Raw genomic sequence first — 18,109 nt, 5'->3', positions numbered from 1 at the left:
GACAAGGGTCTGAGAAAATAGTGAATACAGCATATCTGTTCTCAAGGCCACTACTTTATCAGATTAAATTCCCCAAGATAAATTCAAATGAAGTCATATTGGGCAAAGCACAAATGAGATCACAGACAGATATCCAACATTCTAAGTCCATATTAGGGGAAATGCTGACTAGGAAGACACTAAAACCTGTCCATTCTTTTACAGAAGGTTTGGTTCCTAGATAGCCAAGCACTATGACGTCTTACATAAAATCACTTAGTGTTTTCATTTGGCCTAAGCATGTGTTATCTGGAAGAGATAATGAGAACTTACCAGGAAACATTCCTAAGATAGCAAAGCACGTCGAAAGACTGCCCTTAGGACTCAGCAGTCCTGGGTGACAAACTGAACTGAGGTTCATTATCAAAACTCCACACTCCAACCAATGTTTATAGAAGCTTTGCACATAAAAGGCTCACTAGAGTTTCTGGAGAGCCTGGGCTTCCAGTAATTGAACAAGATAGATACCTGCATTAATCTTGTTTCTGGTTTCTAAAACTGAGGTTGGATTTTATTGGCACTCTGGAAGGAGTCTGATCAAAGAACCATGTGCTGGACCAGCTTCTTTCTCACTAGCCTGATAATGTGCTTGAAATACCCTTCTCTCTCTTCCTGCCTTCTTCCCTGGAGCCACAATAAGTCATGTACTCTCAGGACCATACTTTCAAATAACAATCAATCAGCTGAAGAATAACACTCTCTAGTGCCACTCCAGACCACTTCAGACCTTCCTTAGTGACCTTAGGGGTGGACACCCACAATGTGGGGGAAGCTTCTATGTCCCAAGGTTACTGCAGTTCTCACTGCCCATCCTGAGCCTTTTTAGCTCTCTCAGCATTGCACTGTCTCTCAAATCATGATGGGATCTACTGTCCAGTTCTCTCTGGTGGCCATAATGGGATCTACTGTCCATTTCTTTCTGGTCAGCACTAGTCTTCCCCTTGGGGGCCCTGGGTAAAACCTACCATCAGTCTTCTCAGTAATACATTCAAATCTATTGTGCTCTATCTAGTAAACAGAGTTTGGTATTATATATTTTATTTTTAAAAGAAGATGATACTATATAGAAGTCTTATATTTGCAAGAGGTACAAAAGTGAGTCTGAGAAATAAATTTGAGACTAATATCCCAGCATTGCTTCAGGAGCCAATTTTCCTATCTCTGGTGAGTATCACTGATAAGATCCACAGTGCAAGTGTCAAAAGGACATCACCTTGCAAAGATCTGGGAAGCAGTTGGATCCTGCAACTGTAGGTCTTACCCTATGAATAATCTGTAAAACGGATGACCAAGTAAATAGCATGGCCCTGTCCCTGACTGATTCCCATGCCATGGTTGTCTGGACCAGCTTAAGGATCTGCGTAGGTTAACTGGCTTCCAGTTCAGTTTCCACCCCATCCAGGCACCACTAAAGGGAGCCTGAGCCAGTTCCCTGCCTGGTATGCCTCTTCAGTAGGAGCTAGAAGATTGCCAAATTAAACACAATGTGCACCCCTTTCTTATAGGAAATTGTGGCAAAGTATTAAGCTGATCAAAATGACTGAAGCTTCTGTTGTGGAGACTTCAGTTTTTTTTTTCTTTTTATGGTGTATTTTTCCATTGTGATTGGAGAAAAGGAAGAAATAAATTCTCAACCCCAAAGCTATTACACAAAGAGACACAAACACACTCACTGTGGCCTGATGTTTCTCTGCTTTCTCAGATGTCTCTTTAAGCTGATTCTGCAGGGCCTCCTGGAGAGACTTCATTTCTTCCCTAGGTTAGTAGAAAAAAGAACAAAGAAGAGATACCACATGATTCCACTATTTTCCATGAACTTTACAAAAAGAAGTTTGTCTATCTATCTACATTTAAGGAACAGCTAACTATAATTATGAAAATCCACAGTAATACAAAAGGCTATATCTAAATACTGTGATACAAAGGGCTTTCTTTCCTTGCACACAAGAAAAGCAGGTAATATTTAAGGTAAATTGCCTTGTTACTATGTTTTATAAGAATCCCACAGTGTGAATCACTGTGAACAATGAATGTGTTCAATCAGCTCAATATACCAACTCGAGTTGGAAAGCTAATTTCACTGATGACATGTAGGGCATGAACATGTTGGGTTAAAAGTCATGAAAGACTTCTGAAAGAAATTATTGTAACCTTCTGATCCTCATTAATTTCTTAATTTTGCACTATTGTGGCTTAGCTATAATTTATAAAACCTGAGAATTTTTCATGAAAACACAAGGAAAATTGATTTAATTCTAACTATTGCTTAATGGGCACAGGAAAGAAAATATATGACAATAAATGCATGAAAATTGTGTCCCAAGACCATTAATATTCACACACTATGTTTTCTTTTGATGGGGGAGTGGAGAAAGATAAATATCACATTGTCTCTTTGAAAGTCAAGAGAAGTTCTCAGTGTAAGGGTTAGGGGAGTGAGCAAATAACAACCATGCGGAGACTGTGTGTGTGTGTGTGTGTGTGTGTGTGTGTGTGTGTGTGTGTGCGTGTGAGTGTGCATGTGCGTGTGTGTGAATGTCATGATGAAAGCCATTAATTTATGTGCTTACTTAATCCTCTTAAAGATTTACAATTTGTGCATAGCAGATTGATGATATTGATTTGATATTTAATTTTTGTCACCCAAACTATCACCTCAAAAGTATTATAAAGTTTAGTGTGTGTGTGTGTATATGAGCACATGCATGTGCAATAGAGAACACATATATGATATGTGATTATGCCTAGAAAAGTTGCCTAAGAGCACCAACAAACAAGCAGAGTATTGTTCTATTCCATGAGAATCAAAACTGGTTTAAATTTGGCCATCAATTGCTAGGAAACTATCTCTGGCAAATTGGGCAAGTAGTACAATTACCTCCTTGTAAATTTCCTCATTTAAAACTGGGCACAATAATAAAAATACTTTGTAGGCTTGTGGCAAGGTTTAAATGACACAATAAACAAAGTGTTTAACAGAGAGCTTAGAAAAGGAAATTACTTATTCTACAATCATTAAAAACAACCCCATAGAGACCATAAGTATACTCTTTGATCAGGATGACAAGCTCTTTCCTCTAGAAGGAACACTCTGTGCCTTCTAGATCTCAACTTTTGGTACTGCAATCACCCAAATTTAATTTTTAGGGGAGACAGAAAAAGGGAGGTAGAAGAGGGAGAATAAATTTTGGAATCATTGTGGTCCAGGACTAATTCATAATCCATGGCTTAAAGCTAAATTTCAGCTTTCATGAGGGATTTTCATATATGGAGATTTATATCTGGAGTACCAGATTTTTAACAAAAGAACTTTTGTGACATAATAATTAAATATTGCAAATATGAAATGCAATATAATATAAAATATGATCATATGCAATAGATCACACCAAATAGATCATACCCCTCTAGGACATCCCTTTAAAGATTTGGCCTCTTCTAATCCTTGATAACTGACTTGAATCTTGCAGATACTATTTTTGTGTTTTGTCCTATTATGTGTTTTTTTCACTTGCTTTGATTGAGATGAAAGCCTTTTTTAAAGAAGGAATTTCCACAAATCTTAGTTTATTTTGGCTGATAATCATCCTTTTGTTCATATATTTTCTTAGAAAAATATGCTTTGTTAAATTGTTACTGTGTTGCTCAATAGATATTCCAAACTTTTCCTTTTTAAATGAAATCTTTTTTTATCAATTTCTATTAACTCCAACACTTCAAGTGCCCCCGTAGAAAGGGGAGACTATGAAACTCCCATTGTAAGAGGTCAAAATCTTTAGATTCCTTCAAATGTGCCTTTTTATAATCATTAAGATAATTAGCTTTATTTTGCAAATGAGGAACCCAAAACACATTGAAGTTAAACAAAAGCAAAAAACAAAACAAACAAAAGAAAAAAATGGGTTTAAATATTAACCAGACCGTAGATGGCTAAGGGGCTGTCATGCCTGTAGCCCACTGCTGTTGCTAAAATAAATCACAAAAAGACAATGAACAAATAACTATGAAATTATTTTCAGATTAACATCTAATAGCTAAAAACAATACTGATCACTGTAAACAAGGAAGAGTAATGCATGATCATGTGACCTCACATGAAAGCATTTCAAGGACAGGTTTCAGAGACAGTCTGTAAAGTCATCAGTGGAGACAGGCTGACGACAGGACTCGTGATTAACAGTACATCATTCTGTTACCTGACATGTGCTAATATTTTTTAACAGCATTTTGCCTGTGGATCAAACAGTCCACATGGAATGACATGGACTTTAAATTTGACCATTTTAAAAAACCTTCAAACACCTGATTGCTTTGAGCATCACTAACCTTTACCAAGCCTGAACTGCAGACTCTCACATCCCATCTACAGCTCCCGAATGAGAGAAACTCCTCACACAAAGCACTGGATAAATTTAATATACAGGCAAGTGTCCACAAGAAGATAAGTTCACACAGATTTTGATAAACTCCCTGGCTGTACTTTTACAGTATTGCAAAAATTGGGTGGGGAGGAAATTTTAAACTAAAAGAAAGAAAAGAAAGATTAGAAAGGAATATAGAACTCCAGTCTTACCTTTGCTTCTGGCCTAACTCCAGAAGCTTCTGAACATCCGTTTTGGAAGATTGCTCATCATTTTTCAAAGACTGAAAGAGAAATGAGAGAAAGAAGTCTTAGATAAATCCCTGTCATTCACTTTATTGTCTATATTTAGTGCCAAGTTTTAAGGCACTTAGTTTATTGGACCTCAGCTACTGATGGTGCCAAGGACATACAAAGGGCTCACAATACACAGTAGGACCTACTAAATTCTTAATACAAAAACATCTTTGAGCAGAGGATCTCCAAAACAGCCTACAAGTACCTAATTTCTTTCAAAAAAATCTTAAAAATTTTTATTTTGGTGTGTTTGTAGTGTGTGTGTGTGTGTGTGTGTGTGTGTGTGTGTGTATACATGTGATATATATGATGCCAAACATGTCATCAGGCAGATATGCAGGTCAGAGGACAGCTTTGCAGAGTTAATCCTTCTATTTCAGATTTACGTGTGTCCCAAGCATAAAACTCCAGCCACTGGGCTTGCCTGGACAGCACCTTCATTCACTGAGTTATCTCATATGCTTCTCAGTCCCTTCACAAATAAATTAAAAAATACCTTCTTCCGTTACTTTAAAGTGTGTCCACAGAAGGTATTTTGAATTAGCTCTTGTGTAGTTCCAGCAAATGGAAGGGCTCATAGAAAGCTTGCCTGCACAGTTCAGGAAATAGCCTGATGGGAGTTGAAAGCTTCTTCGTTCATGTCTGTGTCATTTCTAAGTAATGTGTTAGGATACAAAAAGACAGAGGGCCAGGTAACTTTATCTCTTGTCACTATACACAGGTATTAAGAAAATAACATTTGCCTCTGTAGTCATTACTTATATACTTGCAAATTCAGGATTCAGAAGCCATCAGTTAGAAGAGAGAAGCCCCCCGCCCCCAAGTTCTTCTACACAGATCTGTCATATAAAATGTTTCTTAATAACGTCCTTATTAATATTCAGTAAACTGTTTAATAGAGTAACATTTATACTTGATATTAAAAATTTAGATAGCAATACGGTTTCTACAGAGTAGTTGTGAGGGTAGAGGAATGACGGGAGTCTAGCAGTGAGTGTATTGTTCCTTAATGTTTATTTAACCGACACCTAGCCTGAGTTATGACTTATAAAGCACGGTGCTGCCTGAACAGTTTCAGCCTGGCATTCAACATAGAATAATCCACTGTTAGCTTTACCAGAAGTACCTAGAGGCTGACAAGGGTTAACTGAGACTCCCTGTAGGAAGAATTCAGTAAGTAGTGCTCTGTATATTTAGGAAAAATAGCTTCCCCTAACAGACAAGAGGACAGTTAAGGAATGAAAACAGGTTTGGTTCCTAACACCCACAGGGAGGCTCACAACTATCTGTAACTCCGGGTTCAAGGGATCTAGCACCCTCCTGGCCTCCACACCTACTGCATGTCTGTAACTCCCGGTTCAATGGATCTAACACCCTCCTGGAATCCATACTGATTGTCTATAGCACCTGGTTCAAGGGATCTAGCACCCTCCTGGCCTACACGTGAACTGCATGTAGATGGTACACAGGCACGTACAGACAAAACATTTGTTCACATGAAATGAAAACAGATGCACAAATAAACACTTTTAAGAAATAATGAAGAAACTAAAAAAAATTAGAAAGAGAAGTATTGTTAAATAAAATAGTAAACTAAACAGATAAGAAAACCTATTGAATGTATTAAGGAACTCTGTCCTCTGGTCAGGATGTGTCACTTATTTTGAAATCAGAGTGACTGATTACTTCCAACTGGTTTTCCCCATACTGAGCCCAATAATATCACCTTATTGAAGACAGGATAGGTTTTTCAGTGCAGCTCAGCAGCAAATAGAGTGATTGCCTAGCATGTGGAGACCTCCAGGACACAGGCTGGTACTATATAAAGAAGTGAGAATAGCAGGAGGCATGTATAGTCCTGATACTAAAGAAGTGGAGAAAAGAAGACCAGATGTGCATTTTCATCATTGACTACAAGACAAGCTTGAGTACTAGGGCCTGTCTTGAAGCAAACAGATGAAACATGGAGTCCCAGCAGAGGTTGCTGGAAGTTGAGATGGGGTAGCTGCTTGTGGCCCAAGCCTCAGCTCCCCCATAACCCCTAACAAACTCCAAGTAAACTCACCAGTTCACCAGGCTGAACGTAGGTGGGATAGTTCCTGTGAGGTGTCGCTAGTTCCCTATCTGGGATGAATGGTCATTTTGTTCATGTTTTGTCAGGAAAAGCTCCATAACATGTAGTTGTATATGTATTTACTTTATGTTTGAAATCTGATCCCACATTTTTTTTAATATGAATGACTTACCCACATCCAGTGAGCTACTTAAGTCTCTGTTCTTCACTTTATAATGAAAATAATACCATACTAATGATGTGGAAAATTTACTAAGAGGATTTATTAAGATTAAAACAACAACAAAAATATTTTGTCTATTATGTGCCACAAAACAAAATGCCATTCTCAAACTTGCAACAATATTTCAGGGACAATTTTCCCCTTTAAAAATCATGGCTCTATGATCATTTTTCTTAAACAACATTTTTGTGTATAAGGAGACACCTTGACTAAGGAAACAAAAGTGTCGTGGGAACACAGTAATCACTGATCTCTCCAGGGCATTTCACCCTCTGCTGACGATATGCTCCTGTACCAGGTGTCCCTTCCCCGTGAGGACAGGCAGGTGTCATAAATATTCCTCCCAGGCTTGTTTACCTGCTAAAGCTCTTCTCAGTAATCTCTGCCTAGGCTTTCCCCAATAAAACCAGATCAGTGTGTAGCCTCATGAATCCTCCTCTTCGTTCTTCAGAATCTGATGCCCAGAGGCACAGCACTGTTCTTCATGCACTTCCTAATGTTTCTACGTGCCTCCCACTCCTGGAGGGTGGGGGTTCGCTTTACTCTCTCTGTGCATAGCACAACTTGCACAAGAGCGCAAACAGTAAATTCACATGCCGGTCCTACTCATTGCTTACCTGTGTGCTCTTTCTAAACTTTGTATTTGCAGCTATAAAGGAAGATTAGTAACCACAATAAAGCTGTCATGTGGAAATTAATTGAGAGCTATGGAAAGATAACCCAGCATGTGAGTTGGACCAAAGTCAATGCTCTAGTGATTGACTGCATCACCACCATTGAAGCTGAACGGTAAAAGTGAGCAGGAACGCACATCAAATAATCCCATACTGACTCCAAAATGGTGTATTTTAATGCCTTTCTTTATTAAAAGGGAAAACTCACAGAACAGAACTGGGGTCCAACCTCAAGTTATGGAGTGCAGGAAGCAGAGAGAGAGCTGAGTGCGATAGGAGCTTTTCAGGGACCCAAAGGTCACACCCCAACCTGGACCAGCTCCCAAAGGCCATTGACTAAAGGAGGTTCCCCATAACAACATCATCTTCCCCATAGTGTCGTCATAGCAACAGTGTAACATATAGACCTTGAGGCCCAAGACAACATACAGACAGTCTCAGTTCTGTGGCGTGTGAAAAGTCTCTGGAGCAAATTAGCTTACATTTAAACTCTGGAGTCTTTACTCACTTTCAGAACTACTGTCTTTAGAATATATTACTTATGTACCATAAAAAATAACACAAAGTACCATTTCCTCTACTTATTCAAAAGAATTAAGTCATGCAATGGCACTAAAGAATTTAGTACACAGCAGGTACTCAGGGAAGGCAACGTGCCAAGTCAGACATCAAAAGGTGTCATTTTTTGTCTTGCAATGTGTGTCCCATGAAGTTCTTTACCTTACAGTCCTTGCTGTACATGTTATGGCTTCTGGTTTTATGCTTCCTATGGTTTCCTGTGGGTGTGAACATGGGTGTTTCTGTGTCCTTATGTGTTTGCTGTGCTTTTTCTTTGGCTCTTTACCTTCTGCTTGTTGTTTTTGTCCTATTCTGATTGTTTTATACTATTATATTATATTATTATGCTTTGGATGCTGTTTGTTTTCTCACAAGAGGCAAAAAAGGGGTAGGTACTTGTGGGACGGAAGGTGGGGAGAACCTGGAGGAATCAGGGGAGAAGAAATCATAGTTAGAACATAACGTAGGAAAAGAGTTTCTATTTTAACTAAAATAAAAAAGTACTTTCATAGGAAAAAAATAAAGTACTACTAAATGTTTTAGAAAGATTTTTTTATCTGAAATGTATCTTGCTTTTATTTTCTCATGTTTTAAACATGATAGTCTCCTTAGTAAAACATTTATACATTTCTATAAAAAAGTTGCTTAAAGGATCTTTAAAACTAGCCTAGGGGAAAAAAATCTAAATTTCTCTTCTAAATATTCTTTCTACATTTTTTGACTCTCAGTTTAATTCCTCTCCTTCATTTTGTTTGTCAAGAATACAGGGACCAAACTGATTTTGAAAGCTTGGAAAAACTGATGGCTTTGCCAAGTACACAGTTTACTCCTTTTGTTGTTTGGAAACTGCAGGTCTCTAGAGCATATCAAAAGACATTTTAAGGGGGGAGGGAAAAAAAAGACATTTTATTTCAAAGCTAAAACAATAATAAATATTAACTGGAGTGGTAAAGCCCAGAGATGTAGAGAAAATTGTTTAAAAATGTTTATCTGTCCAGTGGGTGACAAAATCAGTTTCCAGCTCACCTGAAGGTTGACTTTGACCCCATCCAGTTCTCCGGACGTCTTTGTCAGCTGCCGCAGGACTGTGCTGCGCTCCTTAAACACTTCCTTCAGCTGCTTCTCTAGCTCTTCGTAGTCCTGTCTAACACAGAAGAAAGGCGTGAGAGCCCCGCACACACTCTGCCTGGCGAAGTACTTTCCTTACAGAGAGAACTAGGCAGACCGAGGGTCCCCAACACGGGACAATTTCTAGGTACGAATGTAGTCTACCCGGTATAGTTGAGAAAGTAGATGATTTTTGTAATAGCACTATATTTTTCTAGGAATTTCGCTATCTGTTGCAAGAGACAGGCTTTGGAGAAATATCCCAAAAGCTTAGGTAGGCTTTTCTACTGGAGAATACACTTGGGGGTAGAGCCAAATAGAAAGCAGAGGCATTGTTTTCATCCTCGGTCCACAGAGAAGAAAACCCGGCGAGAAATGAATCTCCTTTTACATATGTCCCAGAACATATTGTTTTTAAAACATATTGGTTTTAAAAGCAGGCAGGAGAAAGGAGAACCACTCTGAAAGGCTATCAATGCATACAGCAATTACAGCGAACTTGGACAGAAAGATGAAGTTAACTTTCAAGGAAAAGCTCAGCCTGCAGTAAATTCAGATTTGCCTGTGTGTATATGTGAGCTTGAGATTTGGGACTGGGACAAGAAAGAAAACATTTTAAAGGTAAATATGAATTAGCTAGACAAAGGGAGAAAGTACTTGTAAATTGCCAGTGTCAATAAAGTTATTCTAAGCGAAAAAATGTCAGCTGTGAAGCTCCAATGAAGGAGTGGGAGATCTGGTAGCTGTCAAGAAAATGTGGGAATTGAGCATATAATTTGTGATCCTAGAGAAGCTAAACAAGAATGTGAACCCAAAGAAAAACATATAGTCATCCGCCTGGATATGGGAAGTAGACAAGATTGCAGGGCAAACCCTGGGAACTTGGGGGTGAGGTGGCATGGGGCTAAAAGGAAATGGGGTGAGAAACATGAGAAGGGGAAGATGGGAGGAGCTTGGGGGAATGGGATGGTTGGGATAAAGGAGTGGACACAGGAGCAGAGAGATGTCCAGGGAGATGTCCCCACCTAGTACCTTGAGCAACTGAGGAGAGGGAACCTGAAATGACCCTATCCTATAGCCATACTGATGAATATCTTGCATATCACCTTAGAACCTTCATCTGGCGATGGATCGAGACAGAGACAGAGACCAAATTGGAGTACCGGACTGAGCGCTTAAGATCCAAATGACGAGCAGGAGGGAGAACATGAGCAAGGAAGTCAGGACCACGAGGGGTGCACCCACCCACTGTGACAGTGGAACTGATCTATTGGGAGCTCACCAAGGCCAGCGGGACTGGGACTGAATAAGCATGGGATGAAACCGGACTTTCTGAACGTGGCAGACAATGAAGGCTGATGAGAAGCCGAGGACAATGGCACTAGGTTTCGATCCTAATACATGAACTGGCTTTGTGGAAGCCTAGCCTGATTGGATGCTCACCTTCCTGGTCCTGGATAAAAGTGGGAGGACCTTGGACATCCTGCAGAGCAGGGAATCTGGACTGCTCTTCATTCTGGAGAGGGAAGGGGAATGGAGTGGGGGAAGGGGGAGAGGGGTAGGGGAGTGGGGAGGGGACGATGTGTGCGAGGAGGGGGAGGGAAATGGGAAACGGGGAGGAGGGGGAATTTTTTTTTTTTTTTTTTGCAAAAAACAAAAAAAAAAAAAAAGAAACAAAAAAGAAAATGTGGGAAGAGGGGAAGAGACATGCCAGACTTCTGAGTGACCTTTAGGACTTGGGACCCTGTTTGGAGAATAATAGTGAATTGAAAATGTTCTAGTTGGGCAAAGACAAGGCCAGATTGAAAGTTTGGAATGTTTTCCCTTTCTAAAGGTTTAGCATAAAGGTGTGGAGAATACAGGCACAGAAGCCGAACTACAATGGTCCAGATGACGGAGTGCCTAACTACATGATAAATAAACAGGAAAACACAGCGATCGATTTTCTTCCATAGTATTGTAACATTACAACAATGTTTTGAGCCGATTTTATAAACCTTTACAGTGCACTATGTGTTACTTTTCTGAGGCAAACCAAAGGTGTATTTCTCAAGGTTCTGCTGTCTTCAGCAGTATTTGATGGAGGATCTTTTATACGTTTGTAATAGACAGAAATAAAACAGAATGTCGTTTTCATTTCCTTTTTTTTTTTAAAAAAAAATTGTAAACCATGCACCAAGTTTCTGGTCAAAACTGTGTAGGATAAGCTAAACATAATTGCATCCTATTAATCAATATGAGTGTATTTCTTATGCATATAGTTACATTTAAATAAAGTTCTAAAAAGCAAAAAAATAAAATAAAATGTGAGATACTGGTCTCAACCACATTTTTGTGTTAAATTGTAACTTTATAGAGAGTTTTGATCTCAATGTAAATAATGAGGTTTTCAAAACGAGTAGCATCTTTTATTCCTGAGAAACTTAGTGAATTTGATGGGTGTTCTGCAGAAATATAGAAGAATAACTTGCACTGTGGAGTTTATCAGTGGTTAATAAATTTATTTCATTTAGAGTAGGCTTCAGTGACTACTTTTGTTTTTGATTTTGTGATTTCTTTGCTAAGATCAGGTGTTTGCCACCCATTAGCTTCTTCTTGCATGGAATGGTATGTAACAGCGAAGTATGCTATTCTACAATGGCCCTGAAGCAGAAGACCCAGTCCAACAAGGATCAATCAATAACTATCAATCAATAATCATTAATCAATAATCTATTAATTATTAATCAATAATCAATAGACTGTTTCAGGAGTTCATAGGTCACACTTATAAAGTTAAATAACATAATAATAATAATAATAATAATAATAATAATAATAATAATAATAATGGTTCACCTTTTTCTCATCCAAAAGTACAGTGTGATTTCTTGGTTTCTCTTGTACAATAAACATGTCCCCAGAATACCATATACATTATAAATCAAACTGATGAAAAAAAAACACAGTGGCCATGTTTTGCATGAGAGATCATATAACTCATTTTGTACTCACAAGAACTCCAGGAGGTAAGTGCGCCTGGTCACTCTATTTTCCAATAGACATATCTAAGTCAATAAGATAATAAATCACTTCCAAGGGCAAGATGCTATTATAGAAGTGGTCTATCAGTCAGCTCCATGATCCCTGTCTCAGCCATAGCTCTAAAAATACACTGACATCAGAACAAGAATGCTGACTCGGCTATGAGTGTGGAGCTAAATGTCCAGTGTGCTTTCCATAAAATTTATCGTCTATTGTTTCTTCCTTCTTTATTACATGTAGCAATATTCACTATTGCTTTTGCTCATCATTGATGATTTTTCATTAAATTAAATATAACTATTATTTCTTTTTTTCTATTTTTCTTATAGTTTGCAATCAGTTTTAATTACATTATCATATTTAGTGTTCCTAACCTTCGTGATAAAATATACTTCAGGACTTCAAACAATCTATTGCTTAGTTAATGCAACAGTAATCATGAACAAGATTACAATACTTAGAGAAATAGAGCCAAGGAACTTAAGCAATTAATCAGCATCTTCTAGTTTCAAACATCATAACTTTACAGAGTGGAAATAGACAGAGGTGATCACAGTATGCTGTTCTATTTGAAGGAAGTGTTTATCTTCCAACAACTTTTCTTTAGAGACATAACCAAACATAAAGGCTCACCCTTCACCGGTGCTCTACCATTGGTGGTATGTCTCTCGAAGGTCCTACCTGCTGACAGGTGTTATGATGCATTCTTTTCTGTGTCTTCTTTTTCTTACAGAGTAATAAAATCAGTGTATGTGGCCATACACATATTTTCTACTATTTCTGTGGTATACATTATTCTCATTGGTAAAGGCAGTACAATGAAACTGTTAAGTTTATTTTAATATGTACTAGTCAGCTTGAATTCTCTAAAATATATTAGTTTATATTTGATATTTTCCCACACTTTCAGGTAAGGAGATTACTGTTTTACCCTTCAAAAATGTGTGTGAATGGCTCAGGAATGAAATCTGTATTAGTTATTTTGCTATTTCTGTGATAGTGACCATGACCTAAAGCAATTTGGGGAGTAAAGAGTTTCTTTCTTCTTATAGCTTTTAGTCTATCATCAAGGGAAAGCAGCAGAATCTCAATGCAGAGACCAGGAAGCAAAAACTAATGCAGAAGCTACAGAAGAGTGTTGATTACTGCCCGTCCTTCATGACTGTTTTCTGATGATACTGAGGACTTAACACTGGGGAAAGCACTGTTTACTGGGAATTGGACCCTCCCAATCCATTCACTAGTTGAGAAAAGGCCCCAAAGTTGTGCCTTCAGACCAGCCTTACAGAGGCATTTTCTCAGCCATGGTGGTGCTTTCTTCTGCATAAGTCTAGCTTGTGCTGGGTTGACAGAAACTAGTCAGCACAGAAATTACAGCTACTTTCTAAAATACTGCTCAGGTATTCTGTCGGATAATGGCGCTATTTTCATAAATTTTTTGCTTCCATTTCTCTGTATCAGTTCTACTCACTTTTAAGTAGGGTTAGATCTTGCATTTGTTAATACGGTCACAACAAAGTACACAGAATGGGTAATGATGAAAATATGGTTTTGAGTCACAGTTTTGGAGTCTCTAAAAATTCAAGCTGGTTCAGGCTTGGTTTCTTCAGAGACTATGACAGAATATTCTCACAATGTGGAGAGTTATCTTCTCCCAATTTCATGCACATCATTTTTTCTGTGATTTTGTGTTCAATTTTTTTCTTTTTATAAGAATCTAATCCTATTTACACCCCACCATAACAAACATAGTTTAACTTTATTGTTTTTTATAAATATTCTATCTAAAATGAGTTTACTTCGAATATATCAAAGGTTACAGTATCAATGTATAAATATATAGAAAGATAATCCAACCACAACAGCTTTCTACTCTATTTCTGAACTCATTATTCAATATAGTTTTTGATACTTGTTCTATGTAGAAAATATCTATCTGTTTATATATCTATCTGCCTATGCATCTATTCATTATCTCTTATGTATCATAAAAGAACCAAACATCTATCATCTCTTTATCTACTATTTATCAATTGATATTTTACCTACTATCTGCCTATTTATGTATCCTGAGTTCTGATCCACCCTTCAGTGGTCGCAGAGTAGCCTGCTTTCCTGAGTTCCGCACCACTCCACGCACCAGTTTGGAGAAGGCAGTTGGAGCAGAGCTTTGCTAGGTGGCTGTGGTGGAAGGCACATTGCCTCAGGCCAGTTGGTGCCTAGCCTGGCAGATGCGGCAGCAGTGACAAGAGTATCAGCAAACACAACAACAAGTGCTGGAGCTGAGACTAGCTGGAGCACAGACCTCACAGGGCTGCCTGAGAATGCAACGAAGCTGCAGGGCAAGGAAAAGGCAGTGGTAGTTTCAGGCTCTGCACACGGCTAAAGAGTCTGCAGCAGAGCGAATTTAAATCAAGAGTCTGCCCTATTGTAGGAGCAGGTACCTGTGTGCTCTGTTTTAGCCAAAGGGTTGGTAGAATATCATAGCCCGAATGGGAGGTTGGGTACAGTGGTGAGAGGGAACCCTATTGCTATCAATCTTAACACCTGTTGCCATGGGCATTCATCTTTGAATCCTGTGTAAGATCAGACAACCCATGAGAATGCAGCATATGGCCCTTCAGAGCAGAAGCAGGATCAGCTGAGCTGCTAGGGAAGTCAAAGAGGTGCGCGAGGGAGAAGGTGTCTTCCATGCGCTCAGCTGACAAGAATGAATGTGCCAAGGGGGTATGGCAGCTGGGGTATGTTATTAGAGGCAAGTCTATACCCTAGTCTGTCAGACATTTCTATCCATCAAGGGCTATGTATGACCAGCATTCAATATGACTCATGCAGCTAATCTGTCTAAAGAATTGTCTAGCTATCTTTTAGGTAATTGGTCTGGTGAATTCGAACAACAACTGGAAAAGCTGCGAGTGACGATTGTGACTGTGAACTCCACACGCATGGATACCAGCCTGGCAGAAGAACTATCTTCCTGGATCACTCCATGGATCATCTGAAGGAGTGGGCGGGATAGGAGCCCTAACAGGCTTAATGGTGCTTGCCTCTCTGGTATGCCTATGGTGCATTTGTCACATAAGGGTTTCACAGCTTTGCAATGCAGTTATGATCATTCAAGCCTTCACGGCCATTGAAGCAGGACAGTCTCCCCAAATTTGGCTAGAGATGTAAGAGCAAGTCTGATTGCATGTGGGTTGGTGTCTAGCTCCCACCTCTGTAAAAAGGCACCGGACACGTCTAGTGTTCTCTGAGTGGATGACACCTGGACAGACACTAGTACATGTTTCATTTTTAACAGAGATCAGACCTCTACTCTTACCTGTTGCTTTACAAAACAAAAGGGGGAACTGTAGTGAGCTGCGTGAAGCCACACCTGATGGAGATGTATAATCAACTCCTATGGCTAAAGTCTGACTTATGCTATTATCACAAAATGATTGTCAGCTGCTTGCATATGCATGGGCCTATGGGCAGTGCCCACCTGGCAATCCGGGGTTGGAAGGCCTGTGCCTTTTTAAGGGCTGGGAGAGGTTTGCCCGGGGAGAGAGAGAGAGGAGAAAGAGAAAGTGAATAAAGTCCTGGAATAAAACTGCTGCAAGAAGAGCTCCGGTATTGTGTCCTCCTTGCTGGACGAGGTGGGACGTGACAGGATATTCCTATTTCTGAAACCATGAATTATGTAAATGGATCTTTTATTCCAGACACTGTGTCATCCATTTATATCCATCTTGATTTTCAATTGATTTGCATGGGAAACCATGTTTCTTTGAGCCATGTGACTTTATCCACTTCCATAATTGGTTTCACCATGTATTCAGTGACTCCTCCCTTTGAGGTAATTTGATGTGATGTTGAAAAGAGAAAATGAGAAAAGCCCTTCTTCATCCGTTACAAAAAAATGTATTATGTAGAGTTCATTCTTGACTACAGAGATTTGTAAATATGGATATTTTCATGTTACTGGATACACACAGAAAAATAGACATAATCTCAGGTAAACAATTCATGATCCATTAAACACTGCATATATCATAGATTTAAGGAATTGAAAATATGGGAGAAACATCAATTTACACTCACCCATTCATCAGATTCACTCCCCCCAACGCATCCACCCCCCCAAAGAATCATGAGCAGGTTGTTGATATACATTCTTTACAATATTGTGGCAATCTTTGCTTCAAATTCTACTATTTGTGTGTATATAAATAGTACTTTTGACTGGCATGAATAATAGATATTTCATGTGACTTGTCTTGTTAAGATGTGAATATAATCATACCAGAAAACATTTAAATGCCTATAAATGAAATAAGTGTTCCAGAGAACATTTTCACTGTCATACATTTGTTTAGTAACCATGGCTAACAAACTGCACAGGTCAGTTAACAGGGAATTTTTGTCACTTCCTATATTTATCTCTACTGGTATTTTCAAGATTATTGTTTAAATTCAGCAAGTTAGGTGGCTTTGAATAGCATCTCATTTTAGCCATAGTGTGCATGACAATGTGGTTCATAATTTGAACACGTTGTAGAAATGGCATTTACATATTTTCCCCTCCAAGATGCTCCCACAAACTTTAGCTTTTTTCAATACGAGGACGCTTTTCATTGCAGATTTTTAATTGATGCTTACTTACTCTTTGTTAATAGTCCATGTATTACTAAATACTTACAGCCTTTAATACATTTTCTCAAATACATTTTATTGGGATAAAGTCATGGCTCCTTACCACTGATATGGCTCTTTGCCACGTAGATTCAGCTGGGAGATATTGAGAATATGCTAGTGTGGTTAGGAAGATTATCTCTTTAAACGCCCATTCTACATGATTCTGTTCTTAGTGAAAATTTATTAAAACACTTATTTGAAAGGTATTTTAAATTTACTACATAAGAAACAATAACATTTTAAATAATGATAATTTCTCTTTATTACCTTAATTTATTGCTAAACTCAATGCTCTATTTATTCTTCAGTAAATAATAGAATTTTTTGTATATCACCTTGCTGTTTCCAGATTGCAGTGGAGAGCTTCATTACTTTGCACAGATGTTTGTGATAAACCTTTTTTCTCTTATTTTATTCTTTTATGGGGGTTGAATTATCTGAAATGCAAAATATGTGTTCCTAGATTCTTTGATCATTTTGTTGTAGCTGTTGATTTGGATGCATCACAGTTTGTGTTTTCCATTCTGTAGATGCTATTTCTTTATAATTCTCTCATTTTTTGTCTTTGTTGAGTTGTCTGTAACAGCAGATTACAAGCCCCACCCCATTCTCTGGTCACACCCTACTCCAATGCAACTGTGCTTCAGAGAGTCACCAGAATGCAATTTTTGGATCACTCTGTTTCTACTATTTTTCACAGGCTGTCGGACATATGAGAAAAATTCTCTTAGATTAGAGCTTCTGAAACTTTCCATTCACAGCCTCTCTGCCTGAGAAATTTACCTGTTCACTAGATAAACTTATTGTAATCCTGGCTGAGAAGTATGCAAAGTACATGTATGAATCGTGGAACTATTGCTCATGTATCATAAAAAGTTATTTCACAACAACTGAATTACATATACAGTATTATTAAGGAAGCATATCTGGAACCCGGACCTGCTCTATGCTAGGACCAGTGCTCAAGAACAGTTTTAAGCTCCTACTCTAAGGCTACCCACCCAGAGCAGTGAGTGCCTGCCTACCGGGCAGGCCTCAGGGTCCCCTGTAAGGGAGCCCAGGCACCTTCAGCTCCT

The 18,109-nt window shown here is 38.6% G+C and overlaps 1 protein-coding gene across 3 annotated transcripts in view; it reads right to left on the bottom strand.

The window, feature by feature from the left end:
* Nucleotides 1-18,109, bottom strand: part of Luzp2 (leucine zipper protein 2) — a 390,110-nt gene that overhangs the window by 182,898 nt on the left and 189,103 nt on the right. For 2 of the 3 annotated variants that reach the window (XM_005366917.3, XM_026789114.1), the window contains exons 2-4: nt 9,252-9,369; nt 4,613-4,683; nt 1,713-1,794 (exon numbers count right to left, since the gene is read on the bottom strand). In XM_005366917.3, coding sequence (XP_005366974.1) covers nt 1,713-1,794; nt 4,613-4,683; nt 9,252-9,369 — 271 coding nt within the window. The remainder of the gene's footprint in view (nt 1-1,712; nt 1,795-4,612; nt 4,684-9,251; nt 9,370-18,109) is intronic. The other variant, XM_005366918.3, reaches the window with a different exon arrangement.

This window comes from Microtus ochrogaster, unplaced genomic scaffold (genome assembly GCF_000317375.1).
Source record: "Microtus ochrogaster isolate Prairie Vole_2 unplaced genomic scaffold, MicOch1.0 UNK14, whole genome shotgun sequence".
Taxonomy (NCBI): Eukaryota; Metazoa; Chordata; class Mammalia; order Rodentia; family Cricetidae; genus Microtus; species Microtus ochrogaster.
The sequence above is the reverse complement of the archived record's forward strand: the minus strand, read 5'-3'. Positions and strand labels throughout refer to the sequence as shown.